Raw genomic sequence first — 16,293 nt, forward strand, 5'->3', positions numbered from 1 at the left:
GGATATTTACACCTCACTTAGTTTACAGGGATATTTACACCTCACTTAGTTTACAGGGATATTTACACATCACTTAATTTGCAGGGATATTTACACCTCACTTAGCTTACAGGGACATTTACACCTCCCTTAGTTTACAGGGATATTTACACCTCCCTTAGTTTAGAGGGATTTACCCCTAACTTACAGGAATATTTACTCCTCACTTGGATAACAGGGACATTTACTCCTGACTTATTTTCAAAGATATTTAAGATATTTACTCCACACCTAGTTTACAGGGATTTATATTCCTAACTAAGTTTACAGAGATATTTACTTCTCGCTCTGTTTACAGGGATATTTACTCCTCACTTACTTTACAGGGATATCACTCCTAATTTACTTTACATGGATATTTACTTCTAACTTAGTTTACAGGGATATTTACTCCTCAATAAGTTAACAGGGATATTTAATCCTCACTTAGTTTACAGGGAAATTTACTTCTCACTTAGTTTACAGATATATTTACTCCTCACTTTGTGTACAGGGATATTTACTCCTCACTTAGTTTACAGGGATATTTATTCCTAATTTAGTTTACATGGATGTTTATTCCTAACTTAGTTTACAGGGATATTTACTCCTAACTTAGTTTACAGGGATATTTACTCCTTACTTAGTTTACAGGGATATTTACTTCTTACTTAGTTTAAAGGGATATACATTTCTTCCTTAGCTTACATGGATATTTACTCCTTACTTAGTTTATAGAGATAGATATTCATTTCACTTCCGGAATAATGAACTTTTGATTACCATCTACTGTGGAACAGGAAGACAACAGTTAAGCAATGGTATGCGTATTGGATGTTGTAATAAAGCAATATAGTTTAGTTTACCAGTAGCTTCAAAATTAACCTATTATGTGAATGGGTCTGTTTACACTTCGCAATGGCAGAGTTTCATGTGTATAATTGACGATTTTCCACAGTTTTACGGGTCCCACTGTTTTTCGAATATCGTGATTCTACTTCTGATAAATCAACAAATATCTGGTCAAAATATTAAACACCTCTAAACTTGTCGGTTGGTTTCATTTACGAAACCCTTTTGTTAAGTCATATGATGAATGCGTTCAAGATTTTATCTTGTTAACTGACCATTCTTCGGTCGTATTATTACAAAATATAAAACTTCAAATTTACAGTCTAAAATCTTAAAATTTTATGTTTTTCAAGATTTCAAAACACTAAAATTTTAAATTTTATATCTTAACATTATCTTTGTGCAAATTCGTATGAAAGATTTGCGATTAGATACTGTTATAATTCTATATTAGATTAAAATCCTAACTTATTAAAGTTTGCTGGGTTCGGGTTTACTCTTTGTCTTTGGGTTGACTTCGATACAAATTATTTCAGCAAGAACTGAGTGATAAGATTTTAATAGTTGGGTGGGACGGACTGAGAGAAGGGGGTGAGGGGGGATAAATGGGATGGGGTAACAAGGGAAATAGGATGACGGGTACAGAGGAAGGGGGGAGAGGATGGGGATCGAGTAGGGAGAGAGAAGTCAGGAGTAGTTTTAAGAACTGGACCGGGAGGAAGGGAATTGGAGTGTAATAAAACAAGATTTATCCTGTGTATTTGTAATCCTGGTACAATGACAATCAAATATTTACTTTTCTCCTGTAATTCATCCAACCTTGAGTTAGTTTTTAGAATAATACAATTTAAAATATTTCTTAGCATTAAGATATTAACTTAATGGGTCCAAGATTCAATGGAGAAATTGTATTCGGTCAAATAGTTTACATTAAATCATTTACAACTTGACCTTTTTTTCTTAAATATTTTAATAATTTTAATTCTAAAAGTTGATCTTTTTTCATTTTAAATTTCCTACTGAGGCCGAAAATATAAAATTTGAACCGCTTCTAGACGCAGTTCAACATACACACGGTTCAAGGTGTTTCCAGATTTGAGCCGGCGCCCAATTGGAACCAATTCTTGGAGGTTCTTAATTCGGCCTCCATGGTTTCTTAATACTCAATAAACATAAGATTAAATAACCAAACATTTTAAACAATATCTTTGGACCAGCAGTCAGCACTGATTTCCATAATTGCCATAATTGATATTTCAAACTATAAGTTAATCAAACATTAAAGGTTTAAATATCAAAGGTTTGCTCCATTAGGTTTCAAAAATATAGGAATTAGATAAGTTATTTTAAAATTTAATTGTATCTAGGGTATCATTCCAAATTTTAAGCTTTATTGATACAGATTTTAAACGTATGCGTTATAAATAAAATAAATGTGAGGACTTAAGAAATTAAGACTGTATCAGTGTATACAAGACTGTATCAGTTTATACAAGACTGTATTAGTGTATACAAGACTGTATCAGTGTATACAAGACTGTATCAGTGTATACAAGACTGTATCAGTGTATACAAGACTTTATCAGTGTATAAAAGACTGTATCAGTGTATACAAGACTGTATCAGTATATACAAGACTGTATCAGTGTATACAAGACTGTATCAGTGTATACAAGACTGTATCAGTGTATACAAGACTGTATCATTGTATACAAGGCTGCATCAGTGTATACAAGGTGGTATCAGTATATACAAGGCTGTATCAGTGTATACAAGACTGTATCAGTGTATACAAGGCTGTATCAGTGTATTGTATCAGTGTATACTGTATACATGATAATCAAGAATTAACCGTTAATGTATCAAGTGCACCACGGTCCTAATTAATGTCTAATTAGAGCAACATAAACCTTTATATGCAACTGTCTTTGTTTACTTTATTTGTTAGTTCCTGTTCTGCTGGTGTTGTAGTGCGATTTTTTTGGGCTGGTTTTATTACACTATTTTATTGGTCTGTTTTCATTAGAGGGACAGACCGGCTGTGTAGGGTAGTTAAGCTGAGTATGCAGTGTTGTGGACAAATTCTTTAGGATTCATTTGAGACATAGAAAACGAAAAATCATGAATTTGGAAGGGTACGTTTTCAGAACCGTTTTTTTATTATTAAATAATGACGACGAAAACTAATGTAAAAATTTTACAGTAAACTAATTAGATGGTTAGAAACATATTTCTCAAAAGAAATTTGTCAATAAATCAATGCAAGAATTTCATAATTTCTATGAATTTATTCGCAGATTTTTACAAATTCTTCGAATGTTGTCTGTCGAATTTTGTTTACATTTTTTATCGTCCTTATTTAATAATTAAAAAGAAAAACAATTCTGAAAACGTATCCACCCAAAAGTACGATTTTAAACGTCGACTTTGCGCTCAAACTCAGGATTTACAGATATTTGAAAAGTTTAATATGTCTTAAATGAATCCTAAAGAATTTGTCCACAACCCTGCATACTCAGTTCAACTACCTAACATAGCCAGTCTGTCCCTTTAAAACAAATTAAAATTAGTGACAGAAATTAATTAACAAATAGATTGATCCTAAACCATTGTTTGTTTGTTTTTTAAAATTTAATGAGAACAATTCAAACCTCACAATTTTAATTTAATGTAAACCTTTGATATTTTAAATAATGAGTCGACTAGAGATCAAATAGTTGCAAAGATCCAGAACAAAATTGCAGAGTATTAAAGACTGGGTCGACTTTGTAATGTATCAATGTCTTTGCTATAGATTTTACCTCATTTACTCACTTATGCTTTTTTGTAGCCCTAGACATTTATACCTTATTAGTAAAACTCACTTTTGCGTTCATAGCTTGCAAATTTTGAGTCCTTGTGTTTTAAGATTATTGCGATAAAAAAAATGCATAAACATCTTTAAACTATTTGTATGAACAGATTTGGAGCAGATTAGTGAACAATCCCTTAGATCCCTGGGTTTAATTGAATAGAATCCCCCCTGGACGTGTCTGACTTGGAGAAAAAGTTTACAATGACGAGGTAAACGAAAAACAAAGTGTTAGGAGCTGATAGTGATACGCCTGTTATAGTGCTGCAGTCTCATATTGTGATAAGACAAGTTTATGGGTTCAACCCTTTAGCTAGGGTTTAATCAGATCAGAGCACTGAATTTATAACTCCTCGTGGTTTAGTCAATCCATTCTTTAATCAGCTAAATACAAAGTTATACTCAATTTTTTTTTACGTTCATTTCATACTTATTTATCTTTTAAGAAGGTCGCTTGCGGATTTATGCTGTAGAAAGAAAATGTCCGGAAAGAAAAACGTGGATATCTTTCTTAGTGTTGCTCAGCTAAAGGTTTAAAAGGGTTCTGTAGTGAATCGAACATGCATGACTCTTTAAAGGGGGTCTCTTGAAATTTCGTCGGAAATTTCGGCTGAGAAGGGGGTGGGACCCCCCCCCCCTAAGGTTTTTCGAAGATAAATCAAAAAGTATTGGTCTGAGTCTGTTCAGATTTTTTGACTAACACATGCTCCTTACATTAGACTCAAAGCGGCGCTTTTATAACTGCTGCCTGAGTCCCTCAGGCATACAGAGTTTCAGACTAAATCTATCTTTAGACTTACTTCCGGTCATTGGATTTTGACATTTTATAGCTTTTTGGAAAGCCTTAAACAAAAGGAAGTAGATTGCACAATTTTTGCGAAGAAATTTTGCACTGAATTTTGCACAGATGCCTTTGAAGAGAATTTGCAAATTTTCAGTTTTCCTTGAATACAAATTTATTTTTTAAAAGTATTGCATTTTTTTTGCATATTTGAATTCGCCATGTCAAGGGCTTTTAAAAAATGAACATTTATCATATTTCTCACCCTTTTTTTTTTTTTCACATTTTTTGCTTACTAACATGATGTTGCAATAAATATTTGAAATTTTTCAAATTTGCATTTTTTTGTTGCAAATGATTAAAGTGGAGCCCAAAATGTGTCAACTGTTAATAGATTTTTATCCCAATAAGGAAATAGAGGGGGGTATTTTGGGTAAACCAGACGTGAGCCTAACTATAGGCTAAAGAAAATATCATCTCGCGAGTATTTTTCACATAACAGTGTAAACAGATAATATTTATTTCAGCAACTTTAATGTCGTCTTTGCAATGAATGCATGAATAACTCAGAAGTCCATGGTTGATTTTGAATTTTGATAATAAAGAAGTTACGACATGCTTTTTTTAAAACACTTTTTGTTGTACGAAATACTAAATACTGGGGCGTGATCCTGACATTAAATCATGAAAAATGATGGTTTAATAAATATGCATTCTCATCATAATTTATAAAATTTATACACGTTAACCTCAAGACAAATAATATTTAAGCCTATTATGAGGAAGGACGGATTGGTCCCGTGAAATATCAGTTAGAATTGTACAAGTAAATAATTTGGGGAATTAGAATATGGGGGGGGTAGAAGTTTAATGATATAAGAATTATAAGGGAGGAAGAGGAAGAATAGGATGAGAAATATAGGAAGGGCCGGGGAAAGATCCAGGTGAAGATTGAAAAAACTCAAAAGGTTTATGTTTAAAGGTGAATGTGATAAAAAGTATAATAAATAATAAAACTAAAACTAAAAAATTTAATAAGAAGTTGAAAAATAGTGATGCTGAAACGTAATTGTCCAGATTTAATGGGGTAAAAGGGAATAAAAAAACTGCCTTATCATCGGACACTTAAACATTATACATTATACAATACCCAAAAATACTTATTACAGGGATATTTCGAGGACATTTTTTAGACATGTTAAATATTATAAATATATAAAATACATTGTAAAATAATTGAGGATCACTTAAAATTTCGTCAACTGTCCCTTCACTGCAAACTCCGGTTCATTTCAAATACCGGGCTGACTTTTAAGCAGCTATAGCAAGCTGTGCAGTACAAATCAGACTATAAGAGGCAAAACGGGACGGTACGCCAAATTAGTCATTAATTTCTCGGGAGATTCTAGTGTCTCCCAAGACCGTTAAAAATGAAAAGAAATATGGTTCTAAATTATTAATTTTTTTAGTTATTGTGCCGTTCACTCCAATTGATGACAACTCCCTGGTGATCTACAATGATGACCTGCCCAGCTACTCACCTGAGCAGCCCAGCTACATTGTAGACCAACCAATCTACACAGATCCCCTGCCAAGCTACAACGAGGCGGAAGAGTACGGAGCTCCGGTAAAACCAGTTTTGGACCTGGCCAGCTATACTGAGGAAGAGTATGGTGCGCCAATAAAACCGGTTCTTGACGCGGCAGAGTACAATAAAGAGCAGGAACAGTATGGTGCGCCAATAAAACCGGTTCTTGACCTGGCAGGGTACACCGAGGAGAAGGAACAGTACGGCGCGCCAATCCAGCCAGTTATTACAGGTAGTGTAAGAAAAGGATCAATTACTACAGTGTTATTTTAGTTACAGTTTCATCATTTATAAATCTGCATGATTACGTTTGTTTGCTTAGCGTGACATATTATCACTACCTTTAAAAAACAGTTTTTGTGCAGTCCTTCGCCGTCACATGTTGAATATAAACAAACCTCAGTTCAACAGACATTGGTTAAAACGTTGATTATTGTCCATTTCAATTAATTACATGAATTCGGTATCCGTCAAACCAGATAGGTTTTTTATTTCTAATTTCATATAATTTGTTTGTAAAACTGCACAATATCTTAATGATAACAAAAATGTCCATTTTAACTTTTTTTACACTTTTGATTATTTGATTTGAAAAATTAAAGCTATAGAACACAGGAAAATTAGTAATTATAAGAATAATACAATAACATTTTCATACATTTTAAATATATATATTAAATCTAAATACAACACTCATCGTTTTCTTTTACTTTTACATTCTTAAAAACGGTAAAACATATAAGTTCAATTACTTATCAAATCGCATACATCACTTTTCAGACGGAAGTGACCACTTGAACATTTATTCAACATCATCTTTCTTTAAAACTATTCTATAGTAAACTATGATGCGTAAACGTGTAGAATGGGTAGATTAGCTACGCGCACCACCCAGCTATACAAATATTGCTTTAGGAGGGTTTATAGAATTAATCCACTGTTAAACGTTTTAATATTTTAAAGATATCCGTCGAAAGGGGGGAGGGGCTTGAGAAAATATTATTTTGGGTAGCCATATTTTTTGTATTTTTGCTTTCCCCATTGAATGGTGAATGGGGGTTTTGCTAATTCCTTGCCTGACTAATCTTTACATTTTTTTGGGAAAAATATATAATAATACGTTTTTTCTTTCTAGTACAATTAGTAAACATTAACCAAACGTACATAATTGTTTAGAATATACTCCGGTACAGCCAGTAAACACTCCCGTACACTCCTCTACTACGCATGTACAGCAGCCCGTACAGTCCTCGACTACGCATGTACAAGATCCTGTGTACGACCCTGAATACCATACTAGAGAGGAGATCTGTGCTCATCTACAATCTTTAAAAGGAAAGACAAAATCTAAAACTTTTAAACTTTTATTAGACTAAAAGTTAGATTCCCTTATCACAATATCTTTGCAACCAGATGGTGTAAACTTTTGTGTGTCATGCTTTTTGAAGAAAATCTTATTTGACGACTTAAGGTTTCAAAGAAGTAAGGGTTTAAAAAGTATATACCAAAACTTTTCGGAAGTTAATTTTAAACTATGACAGGCAAAAGCCTTGTTTTGTTAAAAAAGGAAAGGATATTTAAAAGCAAGCGAAGCGAATACAATGAGTTGTGCTAAAGGCTTCTTGTCATATTTCCTTCAACCTGTAATATATCTAGGAATTTATATCCATAAAAATACTTGGAATTTCTACCGGAATATCAATATACAATACAATTCTTCACTACACAATTTACTCAATTTGAAAAATTTGGTGTTATAAACAAAATGTTACATCCTGACGGTGAATAGCTAATAGATTTTGATGATTACTCCTTCAAAACTTAGAAATAGAAACTTGCAGCTATTGAATTTAGTATCAAGGGCGACTAAAAGTATATGTGGATACTGGATAGGTTCGTATGGGGAGTGGCGACCAACGGCAAAAAGAACTAATCAAGCTTAAAAATTGACCAGAGCTGAAAACTTTAGAATGGTGGATATCGAGATTAATGCTTGATCATATCTTTTTTTTTAATATCGAGACTAATCTAATCTTGTACTTGTATCCCTGAAAAGTGTATAAAATTCAACCAATCAGAGTTGCGTATAGGAAGCCGATGAATTAAAAATTTTGCGCGCCATAAAATATTATATACAGAAATGGGAGGCACTCTAGCTCTAACTTAGAAAAGCCGGTTTTTGATTTTTCGCTACTATATCCAAGAAAGAATGGTTTAAGAAGAAAATCAAGAGTGTGTCCATTGGATACTCAGATTAAGTAACCGGGATTAAGGATATCTTTATTCTAAAGTTTTTAAGCTCAGTTAGAGAGCTTTAATGTTGTACATCTCTGGATCAAGCATTAATCTCCATTTTATGCATTAATTAATGGATTAATTAAATCCCTCTTCACACCCTGCAAGGACTTATATTGAGGTATCAGGCATTTTAATAAAGTGCCTTTATCATGATCACAATTAGACCAATTTGGAAATTAAATTTTTGCTTTTTTCATTTGTTGGCGAATGAAAAAGTAAGAAGTGACAACTCTGTAAGTTTAAATATTTTTTAATGTTTCAATTAAACCGGTCAAAGGAAATGAGTTTTTGTCACAAACTCTACTTTTCAAATCTCTCTATCGTTGCTACCCAATGTCGTAGACCTTTGATATTTCAAACTATGAATTCCGTTAGACCTAACAATCTAAGTTTGAAATAACAAAGGTTTATATTTTCAGATTGTAAAGATATAGGGATTAGACATTTTGAGTTTGTGACAAAAACTCAGTTCCTTTAAATTGAATAAACCGAACGCCTCCTCTACATATCCCTGGTTTATATTCGTGCAAAGGGGGAAGGCATGGTGGCCATAAGCCACAATATTTCCCCCTTCCACACCGAATATTAGTTTTTTTTCTTCCGGCAGATTTAAGCCACAACCGTTCGGTCTTCCATGCCACAACATTTGAGTCTTCCGGCTTTTCCGTTTTCAAATGGTAAATTTAGTGCCTTGAAATTGCGTTTTTCAAAAGTCCGGCCACGCCAGGCAAAAAGGATACATAAATTTCTTTATATTTAAGTTATAAATTGAAATAGTTATGATTCCTTTTAAACGCTGGTTAGTCCAGGGTGCTTGAGGATGAATGCATAGAGAATAGAATATATATTAGAGGGCAATTTTAAGAATCTCTCGGTATGAATTTTTTCAGTCCCTTTCAGCCTGAAACTGAAAGGGAGTTCAAAGTGTACAAATCATGTAAATGTTCACAAATTATATGCAGTAGAGTACATTAATACAGTATGTTCCCTAGACTATTCATTTCAATTTCGAATTTTTTAAACTGTTAAATAAACTTTATAATGAATTAGGTGAATAAAAAGACATCATTTGATTTAAAGTTATAACGGAAAATCATCGTTTGTAAAGTGGAAGGCATAGAGTCTATGTGAAATGATCATTAGTCAATTATGAAACCAACCTATTTCATAATTTGGTTTTCTTTTAACAATAGTTTTAGATTTTCTATAAAATGATATTCCAGGACCCAACAAGTTATATAGCATAAATATGTGAAGTACACCTGCAGTATGGAAACAGTACAACAAAATGGCCGTTTTACACTTTTTTCTAGTAAATTCCCCTCTAATATATATTCTATTCTCTATGGATGAATTTCAAACTTATAGAAAATGCGGCCATGGCCATTAGGAGTTAATACGATATAAATTAATGAAACAATAGGTATACAATGTAATGAGTAAATATTTAGTCACATATCATGTAAAATGTTCTATGCGTACTATATCCTTCAACTTTCAGGATATGATTCGTACAACAGACTAGACACATAAACCTTTTATTGCGTAATGTTTAGACTTTCAATGCAATGCGTAAACCATATTTAAACACAGCTCAAACTGAATTAAATTTTATAACTTTACAAACTGCTATTAAAGGATATACTTTTTGATTAATAAAATCAATGTTATGTTTCTATAATAATTTCTCACGTACAACCGGTGTACATTTGAATACCGAAGCTGGGCCAACCTTTGTGGTCCTAGTTTGGACTGTAACGCTAATTTAAAATTACCACAGCAGCGACGTGATCTTTAAAATATTTTAAATATACTTTTGTTAATAAAATGTCTGTCGAAGCTGATTTATCTTTCATCGATAGATTATAAATCTTTGCTAATTGCAACCCAACGTCGCAGACCTTAGATTTGGCAATTAAACAATGAATTCTGTTTAAAATACCAAAGGTTTACAAATCAGATTGCAAAGATATAGAGATTAGAAAATTTTAGCTTTCATACAGTAGGAGCCTTAAAACTGTGGAATAGGATGACGACTGTAAGAGTCAAGTAATGATTTTAAATATAAAATAAACAATGTGCAGTGTACATAAACAGACCATCTTCACTTGATAAGTTAATTTTAAATCTGCTGGTAAAACCTTTTGCTTTTTATAAAATCAAATACAAATATAATTGCTTAAATATCGTCTTTATATTCCACAATTTTATGGGTCCTACTGTATGCACAGAAAATGAAAATTGGTCGCATTAAAAAATGTTGTCTGTTGGTTGTAGAGGACTACCATAGTTTCCCTGTTCAGCATCCAGGGGGCTCTACCGGTATAGATCTTCATAAGGTATGTACGGTGTATACACATATTTGCTGTATACATTTTTATACATTTACAGATTTAACCCTTTTCATTCTTGATTTTTTGTTGGAATTTTAATTTAAGATTTCATTTAAAATATCCGGAATTATTTGGTCTAACAAATAGATACAAGCTCAACCCCATCCCCAGTGTAGGTTTAGGTGCGCCTCTAAATATTTCTGAATAAAGCTGAATTTTATGAGAGGTTTCGTGATTTTATGAGAAACGAGGTTGCGTGAATTCGGAATTTTTATTCACAAATCAGACTTCTGAAATAAACCAAACTACAGCAAAATTTTTTTTCTAGTTCGAGCAGATTGGAGTCCATGTTGATGTAAATAAAAGCAGTGCACCGGTAAAAACTAGAGATTACAATAATAATTGAAATAATAAAATAATAATAATGATAATAATTATAATAATAGTAATAATAATAATAATAATAATAATAATAATAATAATAATAATAATAATAATAATCTAGGTACCCGACCAGTCCCACCCTGAGAAGTATATTAGTGTCGACTGTGATCATGTTCTTCAGGAAATTATTTTTAAATTTAAGAATTGAAGGGACTGTGCGAAGGTTACAAAGATTTTATGCTACGATTGAAAAAGATTTGTTTCGAATGTATATCTTTTTTATTACTTAGATTTTGATGGATTTTGATTGTTAAAGGGTCTGTAAAGGAAAAATGAAAGGGGGTATAGGCTGAAAGCTAATCATTTTAGCTCTTGATCGCTACCCATGAAAGTCATATCTGATGTTCCAATCTCGAGAAATTGATATACAACTTTGCGAATTTATACGAAAATTATTATATATACAATTTTGTATAAAAGTAGTAGGTTTAAAAAGATCAAATTCAGCAAATATGCAACTAATCTGAAAACGATGATATCCCAGAGAAAGCTAATTGTAAATTAGGTTTACTTTTATATTTGTTATTTCTATTTTTAATAGATTTTATTCAGAAATTCCACCAATGGCAGAACAGTAAAGTGGTCACGTGATACAGGCGGAGACACTTGATCAGTATACTCTGGCATTGGTGATAGTTCTGGTCACGTGATTTAAGTCTAAGATTTTATCAATTTTACATTTATGAACTTTCGTATAATTTTAACACAGTTTTATATCAATTTCTCGAGACAGGAACATCAGATAAAACTTTCATGGGTCGCGATCAAGAGCTAAAGTGATTAGCTTTCAGCCTATACCCCCTTTCATTTTTCCTTTACAGTCCCTTTAAGCAAGTATTTATTTTTCTGACATCTAAAGGAATTTTAAAGTTTTAAGGTGGTTTTAAAGGAATTATAAAGATTTTTTTCTTGAATTTAAAAGGGTCGAATTTAAGTTAGGTTGTAATGGGATTTTTTTTTTGGCAGATTTTAATTTGATTGTAAGTTAGGATTTGAAGAGTTTTCTTGTAACTGCTTTTTATGGAAGGTTTTAAAAAGATTTTTCCAAATAGATTTCTTGAAAACTTTTTAATTCTAAGTTTAAAAAGATTAATTGCAAATGTCCTGTATATTCTAGGAGCTGTAAGGAATGTATGCAGGGATAAAATTAAAAGGATTGCCAGGATCAGATTTTGAATTTTGCAGTTCCAAAAGATTTTTAGAAACTAGACCGTATTGAAATTTTATTAATAAATAAAAGTATCTTTATGTACTTTATTTACATCCAATCAAGATCGAATTGATGAAACAAACCTATAAACGTATAAAACCATGAATTGGATTTTATATTGGGGNGATTCTAAATTCTGGTTTCCGGGCCACGCTAGAGAAGGACACGTTTGACTTTTTTTTTACTTTTTTTGTTTTGTTTGTTTATCGTTCGTAAACAAAAAATTGATTTCGTTCATGCTCAATATCATCGTTCATTTTCCATCTTTTTGTTCGTTTTCTCATTAAACGATCGTTCAGTAAAATCTGTTGTTTAATCAAATCGTTATTTCAGCCAAAAAAGTTTTTTCAGAAATTAGTTCGAATAAATAATTCGTTCGGTAAAATACTATCGTTCTTTAAGAAGTTTGTTGCAAAAAATCGTTTATAAGTAAAAAAACGATCGGTTTATTTTTTTAAATTTTTTGGACAATTCGTTTATTCAGTTAAAAACGAAAGTTTTTTTTCAATTTTTTTGAACGATTTTAAATAGTTCTTTTTAAAAAAGAAATTTTTTTATTTCTCTGAACGATCTATTTTGTTCGTCCTTTGTACTTTTTTTCCTGAACGAAACCCGTTTCACGAAAGATTTCATCCGTTTCCAAAAATTTCGCTCGTTCGAAAAACCAATGCCCATCCCTAAGCACAGGAGCTCATGCTCAATTGTTTATTTAGACAATTTATATAATTGGCCAGCGATGGAAATAATCATTTATCAAATTAAACTCATTTAAATAAATTACAATAATTCCACACAAATCAATATATTGGGTCCATTCTTTTAGAATATTTATTAGCAAGCGTCTAGCCAAATGTGATATATAAATACAAAGCATTATAAATTATAAAAGAACAAGGGCATTCAGAAAGCTTAAGATAAAACATATTCACATAGATTCAACCTATATATAAAGAGTCCCATCAACGCACCACCTGGAGCTCAGATTTTACCGTTTTAACTCGATTATGCTTTTCTGTATCCCTCTATAAACATGTTGGCACTATAAAGCAATTGTTAGTTTTAGTTTTTAAGAAGTAATTGGAAAAATTCTCATCAATTTTTGCTTTGAGAACGTGAGAACTTCAAATCACAGTGTAATGATCAAAACTATTGCAGTTGTAAATATCTTTAACTGACTGACAATGGTACCCTCCAACCTTTAATTGAGCAACATTAAGGAAGATTTCGTCGTTTTAAAATTCAATCTTCAATTTCTGTAAATTTCTAAATTCCAAAACCGTTATGAGAAGAAGAATTTTGTTGCAAAGATGACATTGCCTGATTTACAATGCTACTCTTTAAACCTTGGACTGTGTTTATATCTTAAGTAGTGTGAACTCAACACGTCTTATACACACATTTTATACCTCCAAAATATCAAATATTATACAATCCAAAATTGTTTGAAATATCTAAAGTCTTCCAAAGATTGGGATTAAATCAGAGTTTGTGGCAACTATTCTTATTTTGTTTATTTTGTTTCTTGTGACTAGATAGGTGTGGAAATTACAATTTTTAGGTGCTCGCAAATTCTTTAAAATAGTTTTTTTTTTGTTAAAAAAGGAAAGTTATTTATTTTGGCGGTTGCTAGTCAATGTATGTTTCTTGCGCATGCGTAATTAATATTTCCACTAGCTTTCTTGTTAATGATAAGGATGGGTTATGTTGACAGTTTTGGTCAGTTTTTTAACATAAATTAAAATAAAGAATTTTCTGTCCCGTTTTGAGGATAAAATAATATTGTTGGTCAGGTTGTGGACAACAATCTATGGAGGAAGGATTTGAAAGGATATTGGAATAACCTTAAGGTGAGTTTTTAAAAATAAATCAAAATAGAATTATACAAATTTTTTAAAAAAACTTCTTGGAAAATTCTGCTGAATGTACTTTTCTTTGAGAATTTAAGCATTAAAAAAAACGTTTTAAACTCATTTTATCATTATTTTGTGCCCAGATGTTTTTTATAAAATGTAAACTCAATTCCAAAACTTTGCTAGGTTAGTCGTATTCGTCCTTCCGTTTCCTTAGCGACATGATAATAATAAAAAGACGATGGGAATTCCATTTTTTCTAGTTTTTACCTTGGTTTTTACCGTATAAGTTTAGAACTTTGTGAGGGTTGAAAGTTAAAACTTTTATAAAAAAGAACAATAAGGAATGTTCAATTCTACAATTCTATTTTTATTTTGTATTTGTTTTTTTGTCAGATTACAATAAAACCGGACAATTTCCTTACAGACATGAGCTAAACTTATGGTTTAGCACAATTAAACAACCGTTCTTAGAAGTGAATACATTTTTTTTAAATCTTAAAACCTTAAAATTAGTTTGGAAAATAAATTTTCTATTTATTTCAGAGCGTAAATAAAGTTTACGAGAGTTGGAAACATCATAGCGCCTAACCTCTGTGTATCTTTCTATCTATAGTGGTCGGCGTTCATATCAATACAATGGAGACTATTTTTCTATTCAAGCGTCGATTTTAATTCTTTTTTTAAATTAAAAGATTACAAGTTAACAAAGAGAAGCTGTTAATTAACAAGTAAACGAAGAGAGGCTGTTAGTTAACAAGTTAACGAAGAGAGGCTGTTAATTAACAATTTAACAAACAGAACCTGTTAATTAACAAGTTAACGAAGAGAAGCTGTTAATTAACAAGTTAACAAAGAGAACCTGTTAATTAACAAGTTAACAAAGAGAAACTGTTAGTTAACAACTTAACAAGTTAACAAAGAGAACCTGTTAATTAACAAGTTAACAAAGAGAATCTGTTAATTAACAAGTTAACAAAGAGAACCTGTTAATGAACAGCTTCTCTTTGTTTTATTTTTATGTATTTCTATGAAGTTTGAAAGCTTGGTAAAAAATCAAAATTGAAATCGAAAGTCGACTTTATTCTATTGATGTTTATAACAACGACTTTATCTACCTATCTCAACAGTTTTATGTGAAACATAATGTACTTATTTATCTATTTATTTATTTAACAATAATTTATGTATTGTACAGTTTTTCAATGAAAAATACAGGTTTTTTGTCTAGATTTGTTTTGTATTGCCCCATCCCCCCGTTTCCCCAAAGGTAAGGTAAGGCCATAATTTTATACTCAAAATTCACTGCCCCCTTATAGATGTCTATAATCTATCTATCGATCTATAATATTCTGGGCCAGCGTACATGTATTTTTCTGGGTGTGCTTCAAAAGCTGTTATAGCTGAGTGGACCCTAGATTTTTTGGGAAGTTTTTTTAATCTCTTCATAGTGCATCTAAGGTTTCAATCTAACAAATTTTCACTCTGGCTATCGTTTATTCTATAAAAATTATTTGTACTTTAAAAAGTTTGAAGTGAAGTTCAGGGTCCACATCGGAGAGGAGCTTTGGTATAGTAAGCAGAAATAAGATACTGTAGCTAAAATATTGTAAACATAACTTTGCCTCCTGAGAGTTGGGTAGCAACAAATGGACCTTGAGAATTGACTGAGATATTAAGAAATTTGTCTTAAATTCAGAGCATAAAATATCAACAATTGGTTGTTCAAATCTTTAGTATCTACGACAATTTTTATGATACAAAGAAAGAGACTAAATTTTTCAAAGTTTTAGAGTAGGCATTGGGATTTATACGCAAAACCAGACGCCTCCATTGGGTTCAATAAGAAGCCATAGAATGTCGTCTTTTCTATTTAGGACTTTTAAGCATTTCCATCATTGCTTTTTACGTAATTTGCCGTTAGAATGCATAACTTTATTATCTTTTTAGATAAACTTTATCTTAAAACAGATTGCAATGTAATTGGTTAAAAAATATTTGGAGCTACTTAAAACCAAGGTTTTTTCGGGCCTTGCTTACGTTACTTACCTAAAATTCTGCTTTAGAC

General features: G+C 31.6%; 1 protein-coding gene across 2 annotated transcripts in view; it reads left to right on the forward strand.

Moving 5' to 3' along the window:
- The window catches only part of LOC111711588 (DNA-directed RNA polymerase II subunit rpb1), a 58,900-nt gene extending 43,498 nt beyond the window's left edge, over window positions 1–15,402 (forward strand). For both annotated transcript variants that reach the window (XM_023485976.1, XM_023485977.1), the window contains exons 8-14: window positions 5,972–6,322; window positions 7,267–7,425; window positions 10,666–10,727; window positions 11,050–11,097; window positions 11,227–11,286; window positions 14,166–14,222; window positions 14,772–15,402. In XM_023485976.1, the coding sequence (XP_023341744.1) occupies window positions 5,972–6,322; window positions 7,267–7,425; window positions 10,666–10,727; window positions 11,050–11,097; window positions 11,227–11,286; window positions 14,166–14,222; window positions 14,772–14,816 (782 nt within the window). In that variant the 3' untranslated portion in view covers window positions 14,817–15,402. The remainder of the gene's footprint in view (window positions 1–5,971; window positions 6,323–7,266; window positions 7,426–10,665; window positions 10,728–11,049; window positions 11,098–11,226; window positions 11,287–14,165; window positions 14,223–14,771) is intronic.
- Window positions 15,403–16,293: the final 891 nt, after the last annotated feature.

Source organism: Eurytemora carolleeae, unplaced genomic scaffold (assembly GCF_000591075.1).
Source record: "Eurytemora carolleeae unplaced genomic scaffold, Eaff_2.0 scaffold184, whole genome shotgun sequence".
In the NCBI taxonomy this organism is placed as follows: domain Eukaryota; kingdom Metazoa; phylum Arthropoda; class Copepoda; order Calanoida; family Temoridae; genus Eurytemora; species Eurytemora carolleeae.